This window comes from Pongo abelii, chromosome 3, assembly GCF_028885655.2.
Source record: "Pongo abelii isolate AG06213 chromosome 3, NHGRI_mPonAbe1-v2.0_pri, whole genome shotgun sequence".
In the NCBI taxonomy this organism is placed as follows: Eukaryota; Metazoa; Chordata; class Mammalia; order Primates; family Hominidae; genus Pongo; species Pongo abelii.
In genome coordinates, this window is record NC_071988.2 from 1,333,388 (window position 1) to 1,348,003 (window position 14,616).

The 14,616-nt window shown below is 54.4% G+C and overlaps 1 protein-coding gene across 1 annotated transcript in view; it reads left to right on the top strand.

The window, feature by feature from the left end:
• MAEA (macrophage erythroblast attacher, E3 ubiquitin ligase) overlaps positions 1-14,616 on the top strand; it is a gene marked incomplete at its 5' end in the record, with an annotated part of 49,746 nt that overhangs the window by 17,165 nt on the left and 17,965 nt on the right. Inside the window, 2 exon segments of the mRNA NM_001133382.1 lie at positions 4,571-4,753; positions 8,004-8,207. Coding sequence (NP_001126854.1) covers positions 4,571-4,753; positions 8,004-8,207 — 387 coding nt within the window.

Genomic DNA, 14,616 nt, shown 5'->3' on the forward strand with positions numbered 1-14,616 from the left:
CAGATTTGTCTTTTCATGCTTGACTTATTTCACTTAGCATAATGTCTTCAAGGTTCACCCATGTTACAGTGTGTGAGAGGATTGCCTTCTTTTAAAAGGCTGAATTCTATTCCACTGTGTATTGTGTTAGTTGTCCCCAGGGGGACGGAACTCATAATATATAGAGGTAGATGAGGGGATTTATTGGGGAACTGGCTCGTGTGATTACAGAGGCTGAGTCCCCCAGCAGACCTGTACCCCGGAGACCCTGGGAAGCTGGTGCATGGCTCAGTCCAAAGCCAAAGGCCTGAGAACCCTGGGGGATGCTGGTGTAAGTCCCAACGTCCAAAGGCCAGAGACCCTGGAGTTCTGATGCCAAAGGGCAGGATGCCAGCTCCAGGAGGGACAGGAAATTGCTTATCCTCTGCCTTTCTCGTTCTGTCTGGGCCCCAGCGGACTAGATGGCGCCGCCTACCTGGAGGGCATCTTCCCACTCACCCACCAGTCTCCTCTGGAAACACCCGCACAGGTACACCCAGAAGTAATGCTTCACAGGTTCTCTAGTATCCCTAACCCCATCATGTTGATGCCTGGAATGAACCATTACCTGTGCACATACGGTCATGTGTCACTTAAACATGGAAAAACTCTGAGAAATGCATCGTTAGGCGACTTCGCGGTGTGAACATCACGGAATGAACTAACTCACAGGAGCCCAGATGGTGTGGCTGCTGCACGCCCGCACCGTGGTACAGCCTGTGGCTCCTGGGCTGCAAACCTGTACAGCATGTCACTGCGCTGAATACTGCAGGCAGCTGTTCCACGGTGGTGGTTTGCATCGAACACATGGAAACATAGAAAAGGTGCAGTGAAAATGCAGTATCCTAATCTTAATGGGACCACTATCACCTGTACAGTCTGTTGTTGACCAAAATGTCATTATGTGGCGTGTGACTGCCACGTTTTCTTTCTTCATTCCCCTGGTGATGGACACTTGGGTTGCTTCTGCCTCGTGGCTGCCATGAACACAGGTGTGCACATACCTCCTGGGACCCTGCCTTCAGTTCTCGTGGCCTGCTGGGGACTCAGGAGCCTTGTGCCTAACGTTCTGAGGAATTGCCTTGCTGCTCTCCACACTGCGCCGGGCACGTTCCCTGGCACTGCACGTGCATCCCGCTGCTCCGCTTCCTGCCGTGGCATAGCTTTTGGTGTTGAGTGATCGCCGTCCTAACGGGCACGAGGTGATGCCTCACGTCTGCACTTGTGTCTCCTGAGCAGTGGTTGGTCGTGTGGAGCATCTTGTCATGTGCCGCTTGGCCATTGGTTTATCTTCTCTGTACAAGTGTCTAAGTCCTTCACCCGTTTTAAAATTGGATATTTCCTTTGGTTGTGGAGTTGTAGGAGTTTTTAAAAGTGCATTCTGGATACTATCTCCATATGCAGATCCCTGGGTTGCAGCTATTTTTTCCCATTTTTTACTCTTGGTTTTTCCTGCTCTGCAGTTTTTAAGTTTGATGGAGTCTCATTTGTCTCTTTCTGTTGCTCGTGCTATTAGGAATCTTTTTAATGGTTTGCCCCTTTTCACAGTTCTTCCTGTGATACGGTCTGTTAGGTTGCCCGTCCTCATTTGGGCGAGCTGTATCTTCTGCGGGCTCCTCTCTGCAGTGCTGTTTCTTGTGTCTTAGAATCTGCTGGCCCCTTTCTGCAGTGCTGTTTCTTGTGTCTTACATTGTCTTTCTCCATGGATTTATTGTGTTTGATCACTAAGCAATATTTCTGAGTAGGTTTTCTCCCAGGAAGGTTTGTGTGTGCTCAGCTTTCAGCCCTTGCGTATCTGAAAGTAAGTTCAGTTTGTCCTCATTCTTGAGTGATAATTTGGCTCGAGTTAGAGTCTTTAGCATTTCTGAAATTCCACTCACTCGGTCACCAAATGCCCTTTAAGGAGCCTGTGAAGGGGCTGTTGCTAACCAGCCAGCCCAGGCCAGTGGAGGGGAGCTTTTAGGGCCGGGAGTCACGTGCTGGGTCCCCCGGAAGAGGAGGCGGTGCTTTCCGGGGCTGGCCTGGCTCCTCTGGGGGGGCGTGGATGCGGGGAGGAGCTGCTGTCTGGGTCAGCAGCTGCCCTGCTGGAGTGAGAGGGGGTGCTGCGCTCATCCCCTGAACTCAGATTGGAGAGCCCCAGGCCAGCGCTGGAGGAGGAGCAGAGGCAGGGACGTGGGAGGAGCGTGCGCAGAGGCGTGGGAGGCCTAAGGAGTAAGCGGCGGGATGTGGACCCTGAGAGCCACTGCCAGGGAGGTGGGGTCTTTCCAGTTGTGAAGACACCGTGGCCCCGGTGAGCCCCTCCCCAGCCTCCTCCTTGCTTGCGTCCTGCGTAACCGTGGCGCGTTCTGGGCAGGGCCTCTTTCCCTTGCGCTGGGAGCACAGGGTTCCTGTCTGCAGCACACCAGCTGCCGGGAGCTCTGCCCTGTGCCTGAGCGGCGTAAGCACCGCGGTGAGGCTGACGGCCCGGCAGGGGTTGGAAAGTCCAGAAAGGCCCCGTTCCCGCATAGAACTTGAATGCAGCTAAGGGACGTCCAGAGAGGCCTTTCCTTTTCTGGTGGCGGTCTGGAATGTGCTGGTGTGTGGGTGCCGTGTGGGTTCCTCCGCGCGAGGGAGGGTGGTTGTGCCGCTTTGTCTAATGGTCTAATGACGAAGACTTTCTGTCCTGCTCTTGTGAGACCCCTGCACAGGCAGAGCAAAGACTGAGTATATGCCTTGCGTCCTTTAGAAATTCCACCTCGTGGCAGGACACACTCAGATAGGGTCTCCAGTGGGAGAGTCCTGCAGGCCGGTGTCGGGCTGTGGTGTCAGGGCCTCGGGGGGCCTTCCCCAGTGGGTCGTTGAGCTCGCTTGCACTGGTCAAGTATTTATGGAGAGCTGAAGTGCTGTCTGCTGTGACTTCCCATCCACTGGATGTAGAGCAGACAAAAAGAATCTTTCCCATCTTTCCTAAGCGGTGCCGAATCCTTGGGAGAAATCTTGAAGGCGGGCAGTGTGGGTGATGGGACCCCAGGCCGTGCGGCACCAGCGAGCTTGGTTCCAGATGCCACACACGGTGCCTGGTTTCGAGTCCGTCTCCTGTTGTCACTGCTTTGTGAGTTGGTTAAACGTGTTGTGTCTTGATAGCTTGCCTGCCCTCGTTCTCAACATCCTGACTCATTTGCTCACCAGCAAGTGTGAGTCCTGCTCCGTAGCAGACGGTGATGCTAGCTGCCATTTGCAAGCCCTCCTGTGTGGCTGTCTGGTGTGGACGAAAGCGTGTGCACCCTGTCACCCGAGGTGGGTCCACGTCAGCCTTGGGGGATGTCTGAGTGGAGGGCAGCTGGGGCCAGGCTGAGTAGGGGGTGGCAGCCCGGGGGACGGGCTCAGGGCCGGCCTTGCCACCCGCCTCCTGCCCCTGCTTTCGGGGGGAAAGTGAGTCTGGGGAAGAGCCCTGCTGTGTGGCTCCTTCCTTGGCTGAGGCCAGTCCTGTCTCTGTTGCCCTGGCTGTCCCTACTTCTGGGAAGCCCAAGTGCTGAGCTGCGTCCAGGTCTCCCTCACTGCAGCCCTGCCTTCCTCACGTGGCCTCACGGCTAAGCACAGTGGCTGACACGAGGTCGAGGCCTGCCCAGGGCCGGAGGAGCAGGCGGTACCCGAGAGTCTGTCCTCCATGGTTGGGCACGGCTGGAGAGAAGGCGGAGGTGGAGCGTTTGTTCTGGCACAGCTATGACGGCAGAGTTGGGCCCACTGCTCTTGGGTGGCAGCATGGCCATGTTGCTGACGCGCTGTGTGGTGAGCTGCCGGCCGCCAGCGCAGCCAGGACCATGGGCAGTGTTTCCTGCGGGAGCCCAGCCACGGAGGCCGGAGAGCGCTGGGGCGTGATTCTGTCATGCTGCTTTCAAACCGTAGAGCGCAGGAAACGTGCGGAGAAGAACTCAGCAGCGCTTCTCTCAGAGGGACAGAAAACTAACGATGACTTTAAGATTCTCCTTGATAGGCTTATTTTCCACAGGGAATGGATGGTTCTTACAAGTGGGGAAGGCAAACGCTGTCACACAGGAGAGGTGTGGGTAGTGCGCTTGTGGCTTCACGTGCGTGTTTGAGGCTTGCTGTGCCCAACCCCAGCCCGTGTGGAGCCCACGCCCCATGCACCCTTGTCCCTGCCCAGCCTGGCCTCTTGTGGTGGCGCCTGCGGCCGCACCAGCCTGACTGATCACCGGCCAGTCCTGTGTTTTACCGTCTGATAGCCTCACACCCCGGTCACTCCTCTCCTGTTTGGAAGTTTCTTTAACTTCGTTATTCTGGGTGATCTTTGGGATTATTTTGTCAACATACACGTACAATGTTTTTGGCAAAAATTGGGGTTGCTTCTTCTCCAGGGATGTGGAGTGGCTCTCCGTTCACCAGGGCTTTTGTGGGTCTTGGTTGAGGTTTAGAGTAGATACTTTGAGACCACGAACCTTCTGAGACTTCTGCCTCTACAAGTGCCATGAGGAGACCTGGTGTGTCCTGGGTGTGGGGCTGGTGGGGCTCACACCAGGGGAGTGGATCCCTCACCATCCTCCTTCCTCTCCAGGTGCCCTACGAGACGCTGAACAAACGCTTTCGCGCCGCTCAGAAGAACATTGACCGGGAGACCAGCCACGTCACCATGGTGGTGGCCGAGCTGGAGAAGACGCTGAGCGGCTGCCCCGCCGTGGACTCCGTGGTCAGCCTGCTGGATGGCGTGGTGGAGAAGCTCAGTGTCCTCAAGAGGAAGGTTGGTCCCGCCCGGCGGTCCCTCTTCGGTTGGGGGCATGGACACCCCTTTTGTCTCGAAAATGAGTCCTAAGACAGGCAAGCTGCAATGATGGGAACGCGGGAGGTGCGGATGGGGGCCCCCTTCCCTGCTGTCTGCCTTCTGGGGCCACTGTCGGCTGAGCAGGCGAGCTTCCTGTTCCTGTAGGGACCGTGTTGTCTTGCTCCAGGAGTGTCCAGCGCCCAGGCCACAGGGAGACCAGATGTATAGCAGGTTGATTGATTTTTTTTTTTGAAACAGAGTCTCACTTTGTCACTCAGGCTGGAGTTCATGGAGTTCAGTGGTGCGATCTTGGCTCACTGCAGCCTCCACCTCCCGGGTTCAGGCAATTCTCCTGCCTCAGCCTCACGAGTAGCTGGGATTACAGGTGCCCACCGCCACGCCCGGCTAATTTTTGTATTTTTAGTAGAGACAGGGTTTCACCATGTTAGCCAGGCTGGTCTCGAACTCCTGACCTCAGGTGATTCACCTGCCTTGGGCTCTGAAAGCTGAGATGACAGGCGTGAGCCACTGCACCCAGCCTGATTATTTTTAGATGGAATTTCACCTCCAAGGAGCATGTGGAGTTCCTTGCCGCTGGGATCGGTGGACAGGGGCGTTGGGACTACTCTGGCCCACTGAACACACCCAGAAAGTGGGATAAGATATCTTGAAACATCGCACTGAAAACACCCAATAGACCATGAAACAGAAAGGAATCACCAGGCCAGAACCGGAGGGCAGGGATCAGAGGTGAGCAGCAAGAGACTGCTGTTGCCCCCTGGAGTGTTGGCCAGGCCAGATGGAGTTGAGGACCGATGACCCAGGCCTTGGAAAGTGGGGCCCAGTGGAGAGAAGCTGGGACCCCACGGTGCTACAGCTCAGGGTGGGGTGTACCAGAAGCGGACTGGCGTTGACACCACGTTGCAGCCTAAGTTCAGAGGACTGGGGTGATTGGAGACCCTCAGCCTTCACCCCAGTGAGGTGGTCCTGGCTGGTGGTGCCTTCCAGCTCCGGGCAGAGTCAATTCAGATTCTTTCTTGGGGAGAATACCTTCAATATGGGCATAAGATGATTCTCAGATTCTTAGTTTTCAAGTACAACGTCCAGCACGGAGTCAGCCTGGGCGACAGTGAGACCCTGTCTCAAGACACCACAGTGGATTGGAGACCCAGCAGACAGTAGACAGAGGGCTGCACGGACTGCAGGTGCAGGGGCTGCCAGGTGCCACACCTTACTGTGCTTAAAGAACAGAAGCAGGCTGGGCGCGGTGGCTTACACCTGGAAAGCACTGTGGAAAGCTGAGGCAGCAGAAGCACTTGAGCGCAGGAGTTTGAGACCAGCCTGGGCAACACAGGGAGACCCCATCTCCACGAAACATAAAAAATAGCCAAGCGTACTGGTGTCCTCCTGTAGCCCCAGCAGTTACTCAGGAGGCTGAGGCAGAAGGATTGCTTGAGCCCAGGAGGTCGAGGCTGCAGTGAGCCATGATCATGCCACTGCACTCTCTAGCTGGGCGACAGCGAGACCCTGTCTCAAAAAAAGAGTTTGAAAGTCTCTGCAGGGAAGAGACAGTATAAAAAGTGATTTAAGGCTGGAGACTGTGGCTCACTTTGGAAGGACGAGGCAGGTAGATTGCTTGAGCCCAGGAGTTTGAGACCAGCCTGGGCAACATGGCAAAACCCCATCTCTACAAAAAATAGCCAGGCGTGGTGGCACACACCTGTAGTCTCAGCTACTTGGGAGGCTGAGGCAGGAGAATCGCTTGAGCCCAGGAGGTCGAGGCTGTAGTGAGCAGAGATTGTGTCACTGTGCTCCAGACTGGGCAACAGAGTGAGACACTGTCTTAAAAAAAAAAGTGATTGGCCAGGCACAGTGGCTCACGCCTGTAATCCCAGCACTTTGGGAGGCCAAGGCAGGTAGATCACGTGAGGTCAGGAATTCAAGACCAGCCTGGCCAACATGGCGAAACCCTGTCTCTATTAAAAATACAAAAAAATTAGCTAGGCATGGTGTGCGCCTGTGGTCCCAGCTACTCGGGAGGCTGAGGCAGGAGAATCACTTGAACCCAGGAGCTGGAGGTTGCAGTGAGCTGAGATCACACCACTGCACTCCAGCCTGCACAGAGACTCTGTCTCCAAAAAAAAAAAAAAGATTCAGAATTTAAAAGGAATTAAAATTTCAAGAAATGGGAAATATAATAACCAAAAATGGAAAACTCAACATTTGCCTATAATAGTTTAACAGTTAACAGTTAGACAAAGCTAAAGACAAAATTAGTGAACTGGAGGGTGGGTCTGAAGTAATGATCTAGAATGGAGCACAGAGACTGAAAAATCAAAGTGGCTGCGAGAGTAAAGCACAGAATAGAGCAGAAACCTGTGGCATGTTTCACCAGAGCCCACCAGTGGGTGGGGACAGAGATGGTGTGGGGAGAGTGACCAAGGTTTCAGAACTGATGGGTACCACCAGGTCAGAATCTGACACAGAGTAAGTGAAAATAAACCGACATGAGATTTTCCCGTGGTGGAACTGAAGAAAACAGAGACAAAGAAATATTTGAAAAACACCTGAGGGCAAAAGATCACTTCCAAAGGGGCAACAGACAGCCAGACAGCTGATTTCTGCAAAGCAGTTGGAAGCCAAAATTGGTAGAATGTGCTGAAAGAAGCCAGCCCGGATCCTGGATCTGTCCAGTAGTCAGTCGCCGTGCGTGCTGTCAAATTGTAATGAAGAATTCAGTTCCTCAGTTGCACCGCTGCCCTTCAGTGTGTGGCAGCCACATGGGCTGGTGGCAGCTGTGTTGGGCAGCGCAGGCCTGGAACGTTGCTATCTAGCCCGATTCATTTTTAACAAAATTGACTTTAAGAAAAAAAGTATTGCAAAAGATTTTTTAAAGTCACCTTATAACGACAAACAGTTTAACCAGAAAGGCATAGCAAATTTGAAATTGTATGCATCTGGCAACATGGCTTCAGGGTATATTAATATAAAGCCAGAAATAACAGAGAGAAGCTGCAGATCCAGGGTGGTGGATTTTCACCGCCTCCGTCTGCAGCTCTTGGGCCAGGCACACCTGCCTAGCGGACTCGGTAGAGCACAGTTTTTTTTCTGTCCTGTAATCCCCGCTTTTCTCCTTGTGAGTGTTGTGGATTGGGGCAGCCTGGCCTCCCTTGGCTCAGGGCTGCGGGGCGTCCCTGTCTTGAATGGGCCTCTGTTATGTGTGGCTCAGGCGGTGGAGTCCATCCAGGCTGAGGACGAGAGCGCCAAGCTGTGCAAGCGCCGGATCGAGCACCTCAAAGAGCACAGCAGCGACCAGCCCGCGGCGGCCAGCGTGTGGAAGAGGAAACGCATGGATCGCATGATGGTGGAGCACCTGCTGCGTTGCGGCTACTATAACACGGCCGTTAAGCTGGCGCGCCAGAGCGGCATCGAGGTGGGTGCCCGCCAGATGCAGGCACAGCGCCCCAGCCGGCCCCCGGCCTACAGCCAGCCACCCTGTGGCATGTCCCCTGGCATGCCTGTGTCCCTGCATGCTTGTGTTCCCCTCCCCCCACCCCCGTGTGCATGTGTCCCCCCTCCAGTGTGTGTGTGTCCCCCTACCCCTGTGTGCGTGTCCCCCTCCCCCCAGGTGCGTGTCCCCCTCCCCATGTGCGTGTCCCCCTCCCCCCAGTGTGCACGTCCCCACCCCCGTGTGCGTGTGTCCCCTTCCCGTGTGTGTGTGCCCCCACCCCCCCCCACCGTGTGCGTGTCTCTCCCCCACCCCGTGTGTGTGTCTGCGCTGTGGTGAGGGTCTCCTCCCCAGCTGAGAGGCCCTGACCCTCTGTGGAAACACACCTGGGACTTCGCCTTCTGAAGGCAGGAAGTCAGTGTCTAAGCAGCTCTCCGGGCTCTTCTCATTTCTGTGTGGTGTCCCTACACATCCTGCTTAGGGTTTTCCCGCCCGATACCTGTACCCCGGGTTTCGCGCTGGCACATGCTCCATTGCTGCCTCGTGAGAGCTTTGCCTTTATCTCAGGCGGGGTGCATTTTCCGTGTTTTCTGCGGCACCCTGTTTGGCTGTAGAAACACGTGGCACCCTTGCCCTCCGTGGGTGCAGCTGAGCAGGTGCTGGGCAGTGCTACCCTCTGGCACTTTTGGGCTAGGTTATCTGGGGCGGCCCCTCTGCCATCAGGCAGTTGTCCACTGCCGTGGGGGCCCATGGCAGTTGGAGCCTCCCAGACCAGCACTTGGGCCCGTCGTCCTTGCCCCTGTCCAGATCCCGCTGTGGGAGCACAGCCTTACCTGACTTGGGTTAAGGTGGTGTCCGTGTTCCATTTGACTAAGATGACAACCCTTGAGAACCCCTCAGGCAGGACTTGTGCGAGAGGATCGTGCCCCATGGCCCTGCCCCGGGCCCAGCCTCCCCATGCCCAAGCCATGCACCTGGCCCCACAGGCTTCCCACCCATGCTGCTCCCTGCCACGGCTCCTCAGCCCACCTCCTCCCTGCTTCTGTCTAACCAGGGGTCTTCTCTCTTTCCACAGCTGAAATCCCACTCACATGTGTGTGGTTCCCACCTGGGGCATCGTGGGCCTCAGCCCCGGCCGCATTCAACCCCAGCACAAGGCTCCCTTCCCAGCCTTGGAGGCGGCCTCACATTGTGCAGTCCAAGGCCTCGGGTGCCTGTGGGGCCGCACTCACGCCCCCTTGCGGTCATCTGCAGGCCCTGCTGGCTCGCAGCCTCCCCCATGCTCCTGTCACGCTCCTGCCCAGCTCCCCCGCCTTGCGGCACTCCAGACTCACCCCCAGGCCCACCTGGCCCCACACTCCAGACTCACCTACGGGTCCACCCGGCCCCACACTATCGACTCACCCCCAGGCCCACCCTGGATCCCACACTCCACACTCACCTGCAGACCCACCCGGCCCCACACTCTTGACTCACCAGGCCCACCCTGGATCCCACACTCCACACTCACCCGCAGGCCCACCCCAGCCCCCACACTCTAGACTCACCTGCAGGCCCACCCGGCTCCACACTCCAGACTCACCTGCAGGCCCACCTGGCCCCACACTCTGGACTCACCCGCAGGCCCCACACTCTGGACTCAACTGCACACCCACCCGGCCCCACCCTCTTGCTGGCTTCTGTCCTCGGCATTTGTCCCGCACCTCGTTCAGCTTCTCTCAGATGCTGTCCTGGGTGGAGTGGCACCCTCCCACCCATGCCTTCTCCCCACTGCTGCACGGCCTCCCTGCTCGTGTGTGTGTGATGTCCGTCCTGCCCTCCAGGAGGGGAGTGGCGAGCAGCTGCCCAGTGGGCAGGGTGAGCGAGTGAGTCCACGTGTCCTGGAGGCCCTCACCTGCCCAGACCTGCACAGCGTTGTTGCTCTCAGCACCCCTGGGGTGTGGCGTCTTGGTTCACAAGCATGAGTGTGACATGTCACAGCTGTGCCATGAGTGGATCTGCCAGATGGCAAAGTGCACTGGTCCTCTGCGGTGACCGGGGCTGGTGCCCCTGGGCGCCCTGCAGTCTTGTTGAGTTTCCAAAGTCTCCAGGTCATGACTCGCAGCCACTCCAGTGTGCACCCAACATTCTTGTCGCTGGACGGAGTCGTCTGTGATGCGTCTGCCGTGCTGCCCACTGGGCCCCTGTGGCCCCCATCTGGTGCCATTTTTCCTCCACCTGGGTGTCAGGGAAGGGCATTCTCGCCTGTACCTGCCCAGGCTCATGTGACGGACAGTGGGGCCAGCACATGTCCACGCTGGTGCCCCTGTCCCACATGCCTGTCTCACCCACCAGCCTCCCTGGCCCCATGTGCCTGGCTTCCCCCAGTGCACAGGCCCTCGCTCCGTGCTGCCCACATGTCCTGGCTGCCTGGGGCAGCCCCCCGTGTGTTCACAGATAACCTAGCTGTCCTCTCCTAAACGCCCAGCATGCTGTCCTTGGGACCTACAGGGTGTGGCCAAGCAACCTGGCAGTGGCTGCTGAAGCATGAGCTGTGGGTGCCCCTGGCCCCAGGGAACGTGCGCTGTGTTGGGGGAGAGAGGCGTGAGGTGAAAGAAGGGGGTCCTGTGGTGAGCACGGGCCGCATGTTCCACAGAGGTGCATAGAGCAGGGTGGATATGGGAGGGCTGATGATTCTAAGGCCAGTTGGAGTAGGCCTCAGCAGGGTGCAACAGGCTAGACTCGAGGTGTTGCGGTGCCCTGAGCGTGTCTGTCCCAAAGAGGGCCTGGAGCTGCTGTGTGGAAGAAGGCGGGCGTGTGTGGAGCCCACGAGGACTGGGTTGGGGGGGAGGGGTTCTTCCTGCTGAGATACTCCAGAGGGCATTGAGCTGAGGAATCACTTTTGACCACAGGTGACCACGGCACTAGGAAGCCCTGGGGAAGGTGCTGCTGTGGCCGAGGGGGAGCTGCCAGGTTGTGGAAATGTAAACCCCGGCTGTACTGGTCAGACCTGGACTTCCTGTAGGGGGCGCCATGCAATTCCCACGCGGGACCCCTGGTTTCATACCTGTGCACCAAAATTCCCGTGCACCAAAATTGGAGACGTAACAAACTTAGGAAAATAACGTCATGCTCTGGATTGGAGCAAGGTCCCAGACGAGACAGGACAGGAAGCTGCTGCCAAGGGAAGGCCGCCCAGGAACAGGACAGGAAGCCTGCTGCTGAGGGAAGCCTGCCCAGGAGGGGCAGAACAGAGTCCTCAGTGTGGCTGGTGCTGTGCGCCTGTCTGTGCCGCCTTAGAAATCAGCATGAGAGGCTAGACGCAGGGCTCTCAACCTGTAATCCTAGCACTGTGGGAGGCTGAGGTGAGTGGATCCATTGAGCCCAGGAGTTTGAGACCAGCAAAGTGAGAACCCTTCTCTACAAAATTTTTTTCAAATTAGCTGGGAGTGTTGGTGGGTGCCTGGGGTCTCAGCTACTCTGGAGGCTGCAGTGGGAGGACCACTTGAGCCCAGGAGGCAGAGGCTGCAGTGAGCCAAGATTGCACCACTGTACTCCAGCCTGGGCAACAGGACGACACCCTGTCTCAAAACAAACAAACGAAAGTCAGCATGAGCATTTCATGTGAGACAGAAAACCAGTTCACTTAGACGGTTTCCAGTTTCAGTTGACATACGAGCCTGCTGCCAGCTGGCCTCACATCTTTCCTGTGACTCTCACAACCGGAGACCCGGACGTTGGAGAAACCCTCAGTAAGAGAGATCCAGCTGGGTTCAGACCCCGAGGCCGTGTGGATGGGACATGAGGCAGGAGATAGACCAGGAGCCACCTCCTGAAATTTAGAGCAAAACTACAAAACAAGGCCTTTGGGAGACCAGGGTGGGAGCATCACTTGAGCCCAGGAGTTCAAGACCAGCCTGGGCAATGTGGCAAGACCCTATTTGTATAAAAATAAAAAATTAACTGGGCATGGTGGTGTGCGCCTATAGTCCCAGCTACTCAGGAGGCTGAGGTGGGATGATCACTTGAGCCCAGGAATTTGAGGCAACAGTGAGCCATGATCTCACCGCTGCATTCCATCCAGTCTGGACAAGAGAGTGAGACCCTGTCTCAAAAAAAAAAAATGTTTTTTTAAGTTGTAAAACAAAGCAAGACGTTGTGGGAAACCCAACATTTGCCTGCTCTAAAGGGGCTTCAGAGAAGAATCATCAAAGCAAACATGCAAGAAAACACTATGAAGCAGCTTCAGAAAAGAAGCATCAAAGCAAACATGCAAGAAAATGCTATGAAGGGGCTTCAGAAAATCATCAAAGCAAACGTGCAAGAAAACGCTATGAAGGGGCTTCAGACAAGAAATCATCAAAGCAAACGTGCAAGAAAACGCTACGAAGGGGCTTCAGACAAGAAATCATCAAAGCAAACGTGCAAGAAAACGCTATGAAGGGGCTTCAGAAAAGAAATCAAAGCAAACGTGCAAGAAAACGCTATGAAGGGGCTTCAGAAAAGAAATCATCAAAGCAAACGTGCAAGAAAACGCTTTGAAGGGGCTTCAGAAAAGAAATCATCAAAGCAAACGTGCAAGAAAACACTTTGAAGGAGCTTCAGAAAAGAAATCAAAGCAAATGTGCAAGAAAATGCTATGAAGGGGCTTCAGAAAAGAAATCATCAAAGCAAACGTGCAAGAAAACGCTATGAAGGGGCTTCAGAAAAGAAATCATCAAAGCAAACGTGCAAGAAAACGCTTTGAAGGGGCTTCAGAAAAGAAATCATCAAAGCAAACGTGCAAGAAAACGCTTTGAAGGGGCTTCAGAAAAGAAATCAAAGCAAACATGCAAGAAAATGCTATGAAGGGGCTTCAGAAAAGAAATAATCAAGGCAAACATGCAAGAAAACGCTTTGAAGGGGCTTCAGAAAAATCAAAGCAAACGTGCAAGAAAATGCTATGAAGGGGCTTCAGAAAAGAAATCATCAAAGCAAACGTGCAAGAAAACGCTTTGAAGGGGCTTCAGAAAAGAAATCATCAAAGCAAACGTGCAAGAAAACACTTTGAAGGGGCTTCAGAAAAGAAATCAAAGCAAATGTGCAAGAAAATGCTATGAAGGGGCTTCAGAAAAGAAATCATCAAAGCAAATGTGCAAGAAAACGCTATGAAGGGGCTTCAGAAAAGAAATCATCAAAGCAAACGTGCAAGAAAACGCTTTGAAGGGGCTTCAGAAAAGAAATCATCAAAGCAAACGTGCAAGAAAATGCTTTGAAGGGGCTTCAGAAAAGAAATCAAAGCAAACATGCAAGAAAATGCTATGAAGGGGCTTCAGAAAATAAAGCAAACATGCAAGAAAACGCTTTGAAGGGGCTTCAGAAAAATCAAAGCAAACGTGCAAGAAAATGGTATGAAGGGGCTTCGGAAAAGAAATCATAAAGCAAACATGCAAGAAAACGCTATGAAGGGGCTTCAGAAAAAGAAATCATCAAAGCAAACGTGCAAGAAAACGCTTTGAAGGGGCGTCAGAAAAGAAACATCAACATGCAAGAAAACGCTATGAAGGGGCTTCAGAAAAATCAAAGCAAACGTGCAAGAAAATGCTATGAAGGGGCTTCAGAAAAGAAATCATCAAAGCAAACGTGCAAGAAAATGCTATGAAGGGGCTTCAGAAAAGAAACATCAACATGCAAGAAAACACTATGAAGGGGCTTCAGAAGAATCATCAAAGCAAACGTGCAAGAAAACGCTATGAAGGGGCTTCAGAAAAGAAATCTTCAAAGCAAACGTGCAGGAAAACGCTATGAAGGGGCTTCAGAAAAGAAATCTTCAAAGCAAACGTGCAAGAAAACGCTATAAAGGGGCTTCAGAAAAGAAATCATCAAAGCAAACATGCAAGAAAACGCTATGAAGGGGTTTCAGAAACGAGAAACCATTAAAGAAAAGATGCAAGAAAACAACACTGTGAGGGGTTTCAGAAAAGAGAAATCATCAAAGCAAACATGCAAGAAAACGCTATGAAGGGGTTTCAGCCACAAGAAATCATGAAAGAAAAGGTGCAAGAAAACAACGTTATGAGGGGTTTCAGAAGAGAAATCATCAAAGAAAACAGCGCATCTGTGAGGCCAGTGGTCCAGACGTGGGGCTGTGGGACCCAATTGGTGAACTGTGGCCTCATCCTGGGCCGTTGGGTCCTGAGCTGTGTGCAGGCGGAGGTGCTGTCCTTGGTCCCACTGGGGAAGGTCGGGAGTCATTGCTGCTGAGGACCACCTGAGCGCTTGCTCCCAGCCTTGCAGTGCCTGGTGGAGTCCCGTACTGGCTGCTGTCCTGCCCCTGCTGGAGACCATGTTCCACTGCTAGGCAGTGAGCACCCACCCCCAGTGCCCAGCCACTAGCGGAGCCTTGATGCTAAGCCTGGGTTACTCTGTTTTTTTT